We start from the raw sequence: 13,626 nt of genomic DNA on the forward strand, positions 1-13,626 counted from the left end.
AAAGAAGAAGGGACTTGTACAAGAATTATCTGAGTGATAGATCATATGAAAATAAAAGGAATCTAAAGAAAGAGGAGATAATATTAAAATATGAACTAAGGAGGTTTGAAGCGGAGGTTTTACGGATAAAATTGCTGATTATTTGAAAGATAATCGGCACATAGTAAAATATTGTACTGGCATGTTGACAAATTGAGGGGGAGCAGTCAATCTGGACTTATCCCAGATAAAAATAGGAGCGGGTTACAATCAGTGATAAGAAGAGTTAAAGAGAGATGGGCTGAACATTTTGAGAATGTGCTAAACCGAGGTAGATTTGCAGGAAAAGTTACAGAGGAAAATGAAAGAGTTTGTGATACCATGGATGTAAAGGAAGATTTGTTTTGTGAGGAAGAATTATCGACAGTACTAAAACGATTAAATAATAATAAGACTCCAGGTGCTGATAGTGTGGTAAATGAGTTTCTTAAATATAGTGGCTCTGAGGTTAAAAGTAAATTACTGAAGATTATGAATATGATTTTTGAAAAAAGGGAAGTACCTAACGATTTTAGGGAAACCTTAATTAAGCCACTTTTATCGAGGTATTAATCTGGTATCTGTATGTAGAAAATTACTTAGTAATATAATACTTTTTAGACTGAGCGATGTTGTAGATTAAGTTTTAAGAGAAGAACAGTGCGGTTTTAGAAAAGGTACAGGATGTGTCGACCAAATTTTCACTCGTAAGTTAATAATTGAGAAGTACCTGAGTGGTCAAACACTTTTGGCCCTCAGTTTTATAGATTATGAGCAAGGGTTCGATTCTGTTGATAGAAGAGCTTTACCAAAGGTTTTATCCTTGTATGGTATACCAGACAAATATGTTAGTGATTAGGACTATGTACAGGAATAACACTGCTGCGGTTAAGGTAGGAAATGAGGTTAGCATCTGGTTTTGAATTAAATCAGGAGTTAAGCAGGGTTCTGTCCTATCCCCCTTTATATGGATTATTTTGATGGACTTTGTCTGAAGGAGCACAGGAAAGGCAATGGGAGACTACGGAATCAAAGAGGAAGGTAAAAGTCTCCTGCACTTAGACTATGCTGATGATTTAACCATCCTAGATGAAAGTGCGAGCAAAATAAAGGAACTTCTAGAGGTTTTGGGAGTTCAGGATGCTAGAATAGGTTTGAAAATTAATGTTAAGAAGACTAAGTCACTAAGGCTAGGAATAAGTGAAGATGAAAAGTTGAAGTTAGGTAACGAAAAGATTGACCAGGTAGGCAGCTTCACTTACCTTGGTAGCATTATTAGTAAAGACGGTGGGAGCAGTGAAAATGTTAAAAGTAGAATAGCCAAGGCTTATGGTGTTTTGTTTTTTTTCACAGTTAAAAAACGTTAGACAAAATACGAAGATAAGTCGGCAAACCAAGATTAGAATATTAGAAACTACAGTGATCAAATATGGCTCTGAAGCGTGGGCGCTCTGAAAAGCGGATGAAGATTTGCTAGATATTTTCCAGAGACATTGCTTACGGATTGTTCTTGGTACCTGGCTGACTGACCGTATTTCGAACAATAGGCTGTACGAAAAATGTGAGTCAATCCCGCTTTCTAGGGCTATAATGAAAGAAAGGTTGAGACGGCTAGGGCACGTTTTGTGGATGAAAAATGACAGATGCCGAAGATTTTCCTTTTCGGCCAACCGTGTAGGGCTAAACAGAAAGCAGATCATCCTCGTCTGGGGTGGGATAATGCCATAAAAAAAAATTTAAAATAAATGTAAACTTTCAGGGAGGGTGTAAAAAGGGAGGCTCTGAATAGATTGGGATGGAGGAGAGGCGTACGTAGCTGTGTTGGCCTCAGGTGGCTTGGTGCTGGGGTGAGCTGTTAGTAGAAGTAGCAGTAAAAAGCCTATAGCCTGTAGGACAAAAACACTAAAAAATATATTCGTTCTAACATTAAAAGCTAGCTAAAGAGCCTATAGCTTATAGGACAAACAACACTAAAAAAAAGTAGTGCAAATTCTTTTATAAGGCCCAGAGAGAAAATATTTTGTCCCCATCCCCTAAGTGTAAATTCAGATTTCCCTTAAAAAAATATCTTTTCCTCAAAGCTTCAATTCGATCCTCCAACCGTGAAAAAAAAAATTACTGTTAACAAACCATAAAATACAATACCTTTGAATGATACCTGGCTGTATTCAATCTGATACCTGGCTGTATTCAATCAGAGAGATCATTGAAGAAGAACTGTATGCTCTCTAATGATTATCGGAAACATCCTGACATTTCAGGTTAGGATGTTACATATTCGGGGACTCCTCAGCCACCACATAACACTACATGATTGGCTGGGACTCTGACATTTCCAAACATATGAATCACAATATTAACAAAACGAAAGAACATGAAGTCTAGTTTTTTTTTCTCAAATGAAAAAGCAATCAGCAACGAACGCCATCTAGCATATGTTAACTAAAAATTTGATAACAAAAATCAAAATTTGACTATTAGTTTGAATTTATTTACTTTCTGCGTATTTTTACTTTATGTTAAGTCGCAATTAAAAAAAAAAACACTTTTGATATTAGGGCACAAAAGGTATATTTCGTGTACATGTTTTTATGAACTCGACTATGCTCTGTGAAACAGCCTAATCCCAACTATATAATAATAAATAAATAAATAGTCTGGAAGCTATGAATGATAATTCTTATTAAGCTCATATTAGAGCGAAGAAGTTTCACCTCGCAGTAGTTTCACATCCACTGAGATCTACAAATCCTTATTTTCTGCTTTTAACCCCATTATGCTCGGACCTATATGCCTTTGCTGTTGACTTTATTACTAATTAGTGACAAATTAATAATGATTGGCAAACTTCGAACTAATAAGATGAATACGTTTCTTTTAGGATACTTACCCATGGCTTGTTTACCCATGGCACATTGGTAAGTATTTCTTGGGGACTGATTATGATGCGGGAAGGGACTGAGACCAGCAACGACGCCTAATATAGTATATGGCTCAATTTCCATGTGAGTATGAGATGGCGTCACTTCAAACTCTGAAACGGCGACCAGGGACAGATTCTCTTCGTTGACATCTAGATATTCAACCAAGCCTCCGTCAACAAAGTCCTAGAAAATATGAATCAGTTGAGGTAAAAATTTATCCTTTGAATTGTATTCAAAATAATTAGAAAGTAGAAAGCCAAAACAACCAACATAATAACTAGTTATTTTCATTACGCAACATGCAACATTACTGTCATGAGTTCAGCCCCAAAACTGCACAGTGCATAAATTCCTTCGACAATCCTTTCTGTTGAATTTTCAGCTGCTCTCCATCCCCACAAGTTAGCCCAAATGGAAAGTGGACTCTTTTTATTTATTTCTTCCCGAATCCTCACGAAAAATCAGCATCCTATTTATCTGCTAACCTCAAACGAGTCTCCGACGGAACCGGAAGTTCATCATCTTTTGACGATCTGTTCTGCAGAAAGTTGTCACGTTTTTTTTATTTGCTAAAAAACTGCTACTTCCCTAAAGAAAGTTCAGAAGGCCTCTGTCCATGATTGACTTGAAAATTCAACTATTGTTCTATTATTTTTAGTTGCTATTCCGCCAAGTGGTGGTCAAGCCTGAACAAGAAATGTGGACGTCTAAGATCGGGGTAGATAAATATTTGGCAAATTACAACAAGAGAAAAATTTTCCTGTAGCTCGTTCTGCCCAGTAAGTATCTAGTTGACGAGACCTGCTCGAAAACTGTTTGTTACCCGAATCTTATCTGGAAAGGTTAATGGCATTAACCTGAATCTACCTCTTTTATTTCTGAGTAGAAATCCCCAAAAATAAGGAGCTTGCTTAATTGGCATCTGAATTCTCTGCACCTCATCCCGTCCTAGAAACTAAATTCGAACATGAACTTTATTATTGCCATGATTCTTGTAGAACAGGTAGTTTGTTTTTTTTTCAAGGAAAATGTTACAGTTTTACCGCCTAAAGCCAAACGTCCAGCTGTAAGTCCCACCACATAGTTCCCAATATTTTGATAGTACCAGTGTTCTACATCTAAAATATGGTAGTTGCGCTATGATTGAGCATTTGACCCTTCTTCAATTTTCTTCCGAATGGGTCTCCATTTGACTGGCTCATTCGATTGGAAATTGGGGTAGCTAGTGCCCTTTTTAATAGTCGAAAGTGATTGGAGGGCAACTAGCCGTCCCCACACCCATCATTCCCCCAAACACATCCGATCAAAATTTTGAGGTAGCCATTTCGTTCAGCGTAGTTGATTTCTAGATAGAAAATATCTTTTTGAGGAGGACACTCCCCCACAGCCCTCATGGCAAGGGTATTAAGTTATGCCCTGGGGGCATATAAGGTTTTTATACAAGGCGTTATCGCAGAAACTTCAAAACAGGCTCATTCGATAGGAAATTCGAAGGGCTAGTACCCTTTTTAATAGTCGAAAGTGATTGGAGGGCAACTAGCCCCCCCCCCCCCACGCCTATCATTCCTCCAAAAATATCAAATAAAAATTTTGAGATTGCCATTTTGTTCAGCGTAGTAGATTTCCAGATAGAAAATATGTTTTTGAGGAGGACACTCCCCCAAAACCCTCAGGGCAAGGGTTTTAAGTTATGCCCTGGGGGCATATAGGGTTTTTATAGAAGGGGTTGTCGTAGAAACTTCAAAAAATGCTCAGTCAATTAGAAATTCAAAGGGCTAGTGCCCTTCTTAATAGTCGAAAGTGATTGGAGGGCAACTAGCCCCCCCACACCCATAATTTCCCCAAACGTATCCAATCAAAATTTGTAGATAGCCATTTTGTTCACCGTAGTTGATTTTCAGATAGAAAATATGTTTTTGAGGAGGACACTCCCCCACAGCCCTCAGGGCAAGGGTTTTAAGTTATACCCTGGGGGCTCGTAAGGTTTTTATAGAAATCTTTGTCGTAGAAACTTGAAAAAGGGCTCATTCGATTTGAATCTCAAAGGGCTATTACCCTTTTTGGTAGTCGAAAGCGATTTGAGGGCAACTAATCCCCCTCTCACGCCCACCTTTTCCCCAAACACATCCAATAAACATTTTTAGATAGCCATTTTATTTAACGTAGTTGAAAGGTTTGAAAATTAGGTCTTTAAGGGTGACAACCCCTTCCCCCAAAGCCCTCAGAGCAAGAGTTTTACGTCATACCCTGGGGGTATTTAAAATTTTAATTGAAAGTGTTGTCGTAGAAACTTCAAAAGGATTCATTCAATTGGAAATTGAAAGGCCTAGTGCCTTTTTTAATAGTTAAAAGTGATTGGATAGCGAACAACGCCCCTCACACCCACCATTTTCCCAAACACATCGAATTAAAAATTTTGAGATATCCATTTTGTTCAACGTAGTTGAAAGTTCTGGAAATTAGGTCTTTTATGATGATAACCCCCTCAGAACCCTCAGTGCAAGGTTTGTAAATTGATTCCTGGGGCATACAAAGTTTTTACTGAAAGCGCTGTCGTAGAAACTTCAAAAAAGCTCATTCAATTGGAAATTGAAAGGGCTAGTGCCTTTTTTAATAGTTGAAAGTGATTGGATAGCAACTAACGCTCCTCTCACGCCCACCATTTTCCAAAACACATCCAATCAAAATTTTGAGATATCCATTTTGTTCAACGTAGTTGAACGTTCTACAAATTAGGTCTTTTAGGATGATAACCCCCTCAGAGCCCTCAGTGCCAAGAGTTGTAAGTTATGCCCAGGGGGCATATAAGGTTTATATAGAAAGTTGCTGCATAAATCATAGGCAGCGCGATCGCGCTGCTTAACCAAAGAACGGGGACACTCGAGAACAAGACAAGAAACGGGGACTCAGTAAAGTGAAAGACACGCCCCAGCAGTCCTCTGGGCAAGGGTTTTAAGTTATAGCCTGAGGTTACATAAAAACGTTGTTGGCAAAACGTATTATTTATTAATTTTTTTCTTTAGAGCAGGGCACTTCGTATCGAAGAGGTTGTCGTAAAAAATTCGAAAAGCGCTCATTCAATTAGAAATTGGAATGGCTTGTGCCCTTTTTAATAGTCAAAAGTGATTGGAAGTTGAGTATCACCCCTTCCACGCCCATCGTTTTCCAAAACACATCCAATCAAAATTTTGAGATAGCCGTTTTGTTCAGCGTAGTTGACTTCCATATAGGAAATATGTTTTTGAGGACGGTCTCCCTTAAGGCAAGGGTCGTAAGTTATGCCCTAGGGAAATATAAGGTTTTGCATAGAAGGCGTTGTCGTAGAAACTTTAAAAAAGGCTCATTCGATTGGAAATTCAAACGGCTAGTGCCCTTTTAAATAGTCGAAAGTAATTAAAGGGCAACTAACCCGCCTCTCACTCCCACCTTTTCCCCAAACACATCTAATCAAAACTTTGAGATAGCCATTTTATTCAACGCAGTTTTAAGTTCTGGAAATTAGGCCTTTGAGGATGACAACCCCCCCCCACAGCCCTCCGGGCCCGGGTTGTAAATTATGCCCCTGGGGGCATATAAGGTTTTTATGAAACGCGTTGTCGTAGAAACTTCAAAAAGGGCTCATTCAATTGGAAATTGAAATGGCTAATGCCCTTTTTAATAGTCGAAAATAATCGAAAAATAGCTAAGACCCTTTCTTTTCTCACTGTTTTTCCACACACGTCCAATAAAGCATTTTGCGAAAACCATTTTGTTTCACGTAGTTCAAAGTTCATGAAATTATACCTCTGACCAGGTCACTCCCCCCACAGTCTTCAGGGTAAGGGTTATAAGTTATGCCCTGGGGTTATATAAGGTTTTTATTGAAATCTTTGTCGTAAAAACTTGAAAAAGGGCTCATTCGATTGGAAATTCAAAGGGCTAATGCCCTTTTTAATAGTCGAAAGTGAGTTGAAGGCAAATAGCCCCCCTCTCATGCCCATCTTTTCTCCAAACACATCCAATCAATATTTTAGATACCCATTTTATTCAACGCATTTGAAATTTTTGGAAATTAGGTCTTTAAGGATGACCCCCCCCCACAGCCCTCAGGGCAAGGGTTGTAAGTTATGCCCTGGGGGCGTATAAGGTTTTTATTGGAAACGTAGAAACTTCAAAAGGGCTTATTCAATTGGAAATTGAAAGGGCTAGTGCCTTTTTTATTAATAGTTGAAAGTGATTGGAGAGCGACTAACGCCCCTTTCACGCCCACCATTTTCCCAAACACATCCAATCAAAATTTTGAGATATCCATAAATACAAATGAATGTGCATTGTCAGTTTAATATACATATACTGATATTTAGTAATCAAAAGTTTAATATTATTTGATTTATTAGAGTTATAAAAGTAAAAATATTTATAGTTTTTTCAGTAAAGTGCAAATTTTGTTCTTGCCTTGGGAAGGCATAGGGGTTTTGCGCTCAACTTATGTTAATTTCTCCTCGTTTTGAGTTTGACTCGGTTAATTATTGTCATTTCTGTTCGTTTTGGGTTTCATTTATTTATCGATGCTGATTTGCGGTAGTTTCACACTTGGTAGATTATTTGATTTCATTTTTGCTCATTTTTTGTTTAATGGAGTTCTTTACTTTTCTTTGAAAAACTTATTTTGTGTAAAAGTTTTTTTAATTAATTCTTCTAAGCATCAATATGTCTTTTGTCTCATATGCCAATGATATCCTCAACCAAAATTTGACTGCCGAGCGAATTAAAAAACAAAGAAAAGATATCCTTCCATCTGATAAGACACTGTCTCAACCACGAATTCGACTTACTACTACTACTACTAACAACTCACCGTAGCATCAAGCCGCCTGAACCCAACACAGTTACCCACCCTCCTCCTCGATCCCAATCTATTCAAAGCCTCCCTCTTTACACCCTCCTAAGAAGTTCCCATTTCCTTTAAATGTTTCTTTATAACCTCCCCCACCCCGAACGCGGGCGACCTGCTTTCCGTTTAGCCCTAGACGGTTGGCCGAAAAGGATAATCTGTGGCAATCTGTCATCGTTCATCTGTAGAATGTGTCCTAGCCATCTCAACCTTTCTCTCATTATAGCCCTAGAAAGCAGATTTATCCGCACTTTTCGTACAGCCAACTGTTTGAAATATTGTTAGTCAGCCGGGTACCCAGAACATTCCGTAGGCAATTTCTCTGGAAAACATCTTGCAAATCTTCATCCGCTTTTCGGATCGCCCATGCTTCAGAACCATATTTGAACACCCTCATCACTGAAGCTTCCAATATTTTAATCTTGGTTTGCAGACTTGGTTGCAGACTATTTTTCCAAACTTTGTTTAACTGTCAAAAACATCCTGAGCCTTGGCTATTCTACTTTTAACGTCTTCACTGCTTCCACCATCATTACTAATAATACTACCAAGGTAAGTGAAACTGTCCACCTGATCAATCTTTTCGTTACCCAACGTCAAAATTACATCTTCACTTATTCCTAGCCTTAGTGACTTAGTCTTCTTAACATTAATTTTTAAACCTATTCTAGTACCCTGAACTCACAAAACCTCTATAAGTTCATTCATTCTGCTCACACTTTCATCCAGGATGCTCAAATATCAGCATAATCCTAGTCGAGGACAGTTTTTCCTCCCCATTTGATTTCGTGGTCTCCCATTGCCTTTCCAGTATTCCTTACGACGAAGTCAATCAAAATGATCCATGCAAAGGGGGATAGAAGACAGTCCTGTGTTCTATCCCCCTGAGAACACAGGGCTGTTAAGGTTCCCTTAAGTTAGGTTAAGGTTCCTACCTTAACCGCAGCAGTGTTATTCTCGTAAATAACACTAATCACTTTAATCTATTTGTCTGGTATACTATGCAAGGATAAGACCTTCGCTACAGCTCTTCTATCAACAGAATCGAACACTTGCTCATAATCTATAAAACTGAAGACCAAATGATTTGACCACTCAGGCACTTCTCAATTATTAACCTAAGACTAAACATTTGGTCGACACATCCTCTACCTTTGCTAAAACCGCATTGTTCTGCTCTTATTACATTGTCTACAGCATCTCTCAGCCTAAAACGTATCATATAACTAAGCAATTTCCTACCTAACGAGACCGGACTAATGCATCGATAATTACCACACTCAATCTCGTCACCTTTCTTATACAATGGTTAAATTACGGTTTTTCTAAAATCCCTACGTACTTCCCCCTTTTCAAAAATTATATTCATAATCTTCAATAGCTTACATCTAACACCAGAGCCACTATATTGAAGAAACTCAATTACCATACAATCAGTACCTGGAGCCCTCTTATTTATTAATCCTGTAAGTTCTGTCACTAATGCTTCGTCACAAGACAAATCTTCCTTCACGCGCAAAGTATCACAAACTTTTTCATTTTCCTCTATATCATTTCCCACAACTCTATCTTGGTTTAGCGCATTCTCAAAATGATCTGCCCATCTCTCTTTAACTTTTGACTTACCACTAACTGTGGCCCCGTTCCTATGCTAAACTGGGACGAGTTCGGATCGACTATTCCCACTCAATTTATTAACATACCAGTACAATATTTTATTTTTATGCTGTCTAGCTGCATCTTCCAGATACTCAGCAATTTTATCGATGGTTTCCACTTCACACCTCCTTAGTTCATATTTTAATGCTTTCTCCACTTTATTTAAACTCTTTTTGTTTTCATATGATCTATCACTCAGATAATTCTTGTACAAGCTTCTTCTTCTGTCTATTAAGCATAAAGCTTTTTCACTAATATTCTTAGCTGCGCTCCTAACTTTCTTACCTAAGACACCATCAGCAATTTCACAAATTTTTTTTCTAAAATTATTCCATCCATCTTCCCCATAGTCAAATTTTAAACTCAGATAGTATTGGTTATAACTAGATTGTTACACCTACAAAATTCCAGCAGTCTGTAGCCATTACTATTTTCTTTTCCTACACCAAAATTACCCAGACTAGGATACCATCTATCCCTATTTCTACTAGCCTGGGTGTTAAACTCTCCTAATGAAAACACCATATTTCTACCTGGACCCTGTCTATTTGCTCCTGTAATTGTAAGTAAAATTTATATGAGTCATTAGTATCTCCGTCAGTCGGTTCTACGGGGGCATATGCTACTATAACTTATAGCCTGAGGTTCCGAGTCATAAAGTGAGCGATTAGTAATCTATTAGTAATACCTTCTCAGCAAAAACAAGACATAGCAGCTTCCTTATTCATCATGAGCCCTACTCCCTGTCTTTGTACACCAGTCATCCTGCCTGAGTCTGTAAATTCTATATTACCTAGCTTCATGCTTCCTACCCCCTGGGATATGAGCTTCTGGAACTCCTGATAAGTTCAATTCAAATCGTCTGAAATAGTCAGTCAAAATGTCAATACAATATTTATTTTTTAAAGTCGTAACATTCCAAGTTCCAATCTTCATATTCTTTAAATCATTGAAATTATTTTTGCCTCAGGAAAAGCAATGGTGCCGGATACCAGTGCAGAACGGGAACCAGCACATCTTCTCAAGTCTACACCGAAGCCCTTAAGCCGGCTTAGAACCGGACAGCAAGAAGTCCCTGGGACATCCAGTTGACTTGACAAATCAGAATTTCAGAGTAAATTTTAAGCTTAAAAAACAAATGTCAATAGAAAATCATAAAACGCGAGAAAAAAGTCAGAAAAAGAATGGCGACACAAAATCACGATTACTAAGTGGTACTTCTGATTCTGTTTAGAAACAAAAATGTGGACCAATGAAGTTGCTAGTTAACAATGACGAATAAAATACCCTACAAAGGAATTGCGGCATCTTTCCGTCGTTAATGTGGATTTTTTAGTAAGAACCCTTAAGTCAAATAATTGCCTTTTTAAGGACTTGTTGTTAGTTAATATTAGTACTTACTAAGTAAAATATTTATCATTAAACGAAACATCCTGTTTTTAACGTAGAAACGTACGATTAATCTGAAAGGTACCTAGTTCTTATAATTGTAGCGACAATCTTGAATCATTTGTGAATAATTACTGATTAGAAAATATAGTCAAGCAAAGTATAAAAAGGAAAACAACCTGAAATGCAATCTTTCCATTTGACAAGTCTTGGATATGTTGAGTATTAACTTTGGGTTTTCCATTTTCTACAATTATATAAGGACGACAAAGACGACCACCATCAGTTGCAATATAAACACATCGATGTCTGTTCTCCAAATAAACGGACACAAACGGCGAACCATGGCCTTTTCGTCGAAGATGTCGAATAGCTCTCACCAAAGCCGCAGGTTTATCTGTAGCTGCTACTAACGAACCTAAAAAGATATGAATTTTGAGGAACCAAATATACATAAATTTGAACCCCGTGATTGCTCAAATATAGTACGGGATCGCACATACCTTTCCAGACAGCAGCTGTCAGTTCTATGCCAGCAATCCAAAGATTCTTCAGTTATTACTTGTGAAACCACAAATAGTTCTTAAGTTCAAGTTAAATATTAATCGACATATATAGAAATCGGACGATAGCAAACAAAAAAGTTTAAAATCTTTCTCAATAGGCGAAACTTAAGAAAACTTCGTAATAAAGTTTATCCATATGCTTCACAGTAAATCTAATTTAATCAAATAATTACTCACAAAGAACACAAAACATCAAACTGTTCCTGATGATAAACGGTAAGTCTAGAGTGACTCTTTTCTATAGTAAGATAAACTATATAGACTTTGAAAATACAAAAATAATAAGCACATTAATAGAATTAAATTTCATTCTAATTCGAAACGCGCAAAACCCATTATTTCTGGAGTTACGCCACAGAAATTATTAAAACACAAATGTCTGCTCAAATTCAGAAAAAAAGGAGAATACCCGCACGGAAGCAATATTCATTGAAATTAAACCACAAAATTCAGCACGTTTGAGAACACTAGAGTGGAGCTTTCAAGCCCCTATCAACAAAAAAAAGAAAAGAAAAAAAGCCTTATATTTGAACGAGACGCTACGGATGTATGTTTGTTTATGTTTCTTTTGTTTTCTCAAGCGATGGTAGAATCGAAAGTTATTTTAGAATATTTGGAGAAAGGCTCACTCGAGTGATAATGTAGTTCCAGGGTCATTTTTGAAGCAACAAAAATATCACGCCCCAATATGATGCCGTTTCAACAATTCTGTGCTGCAAAATAACAAATTTTTGGTAGAACAGCAGCATATTACTACCAAACAAAATTCTTAAGCAGTTAATCGGATTATAATTATTGAGAAAACGTCTTGAGAAGACCAGTTTCAGTACATAACAGATATTGTCTTATACATACAAAGCACTGCTGTTAACCTTTTTCTCTACTCCTTTTGCTGTAGTTTTTATATCAGCACCAAAAGAATGAATGCTCTAATAAAAAGTTTCTATCAGAAGGCTTTGAAACTTAATTTGTTCTACACCTTAACGTCACCACCCATGTCTTTTCAACATTAATCAAGATTTTTAATCTAAAACTATGTTTACCTAGATTTTTTTTTAATTACTTTTTAGAAACTTAAAACTAAGTTTTTTTATTTACAGTTCGTCCTGGCAATCGAATTAAAAGTTAAAATTAAATAGAGAAAATTAATCGGTCAGTTCAGTCAAGGCCGTATCCGGGGGGGGGGGGGGGAGTTACCCGGTGCAAGGAGCCCACGGAAACACATACTGTCGGTAGTCTGTAATAAATTAGCAAGTTTGTGCAAATAATTACCTAGACCACCTTGCCTTTCCATTTAAAACTGAAAAAAAAAATTGAAACAAGTAAAAATTCTAATAAAACAAAAAAAAGCTTTTAAAAACAAAAATAATAACAAAATCTGAATATTTCGGCTTCACATCTGGAAACCTTTATAAAAAAAAGAGCAAAAACAACCCATATAAGGAAAAAAAGAAAAAAAAACTACAATTCAACGATACATAAGAAATGAACACAGCAGTAGTAAATATATTGTTCAAGCCACCTTGTTCATAAGGAGCATTAGTTGGCACCTCATTACTCAGCTTTACTTCTTAACTCATAGTCGAGCAACTTCTCTTAAATACGTTTAAAATATCCTCCTCATTTTTGCGCCTCCGTACTTCTGCACGGAGGCGCTGTCACTATGGTCTCGAGCTCCTTAGGAACAGCCAGCACATACAATGGAAAAGAAATGGTTCAAAAAGTGGGCGCAAACCTTTTTCTAGACACAGGTGACACATAGATCTAAACACAGGTGCAAAGCCCTATTCAGGGAAGGGGTTTGAGCCCCTCCCCTCCCCCACCCTGAAATGTTTTTCCGACTGATAAAAATGCATACAAACAGATGATTGATGGGTTTTAAGGGCTTTTTATATACCCCTCCCCAAACAAAATCCTGGATACATAAATTACGAATTAAAAAGAGGAAAAATAGGAAATAAAATAATATAGTTGATGAAAGATATACCATTCACTAGGACCATATAAGTTTTGCCAAGTTTGCTCAAGTCGATACACTGAATGTCTTCGGCTCCAAGACTCTTAACCAAGGTCCTATGCTCCTTATCGTCAGATGGGGTTGTAATATGAGCTAAAAGAGCAAGGTTTTTCACCAAGCCACATCCCTAAAATAGAAAAAAAAACAATGCTTTTAATAGTAATCCTCATCACCTTAACA

At 37.3% G+C, this 13,626-nt stretch overlaps 2 protein-coding genes across 2 annotated transcripts in view; one reads left to right on the forward strand and one right to left on the reverse strand.

Annotated features, from left to right (window-relative positions):
• Positions 1–13,626, forward strand: part of LOC148947383 (uncharacterized) — a 278,197-nt gene that overhangs the window by 3,098 nt on the left and 261,473 nt on the right. The gene's annotated exons all lie outside the window — the stretch shown is intronic.
• Positions 2,805–13,626, reverse strand: part of LOC148947384 (DNA-directed RNA polymerase III subunit RPC2-like) — a 56,705-nt gene continuing 45,883 nt past the window's right edge. The window contains exons 9-11 of the mRNA XM_089095787.1: positions 13,417–13,573; positions 11,043–11,281; positions 2,805–3,125 (exon numbers count right to left, since the gene is read on the reverse strand). Of these exons, the coding sequence (XP_088951913.1) occupies positions 2,805–3,125; positions 11,043–11,281; positions 13,417–13,573 (717 nt within the window). The remainder of the gene's footprint in view (positions 3,126–11,042; positions 11,282–13,416; positions 13,574–13,626) is intronic.

The sequence above is a fragment of the Artemia sp. Qi Xiang Cuo genome, chromosome 10, assembly GCF_049724085.1.
Source record: "Artemia sp. Qi Xiang Cuo chromosome 10, ASM4972408v1, whole genome shotgun sequence".
Classification (NCBI taxonomy): domain Eukaryota; kingdom Metazoa; phylum Arthropoda; class Branchiopoda; order Anostraca; family Artemiidae; genus Artemia; species Artemia sp. Qi Xiang Cuo.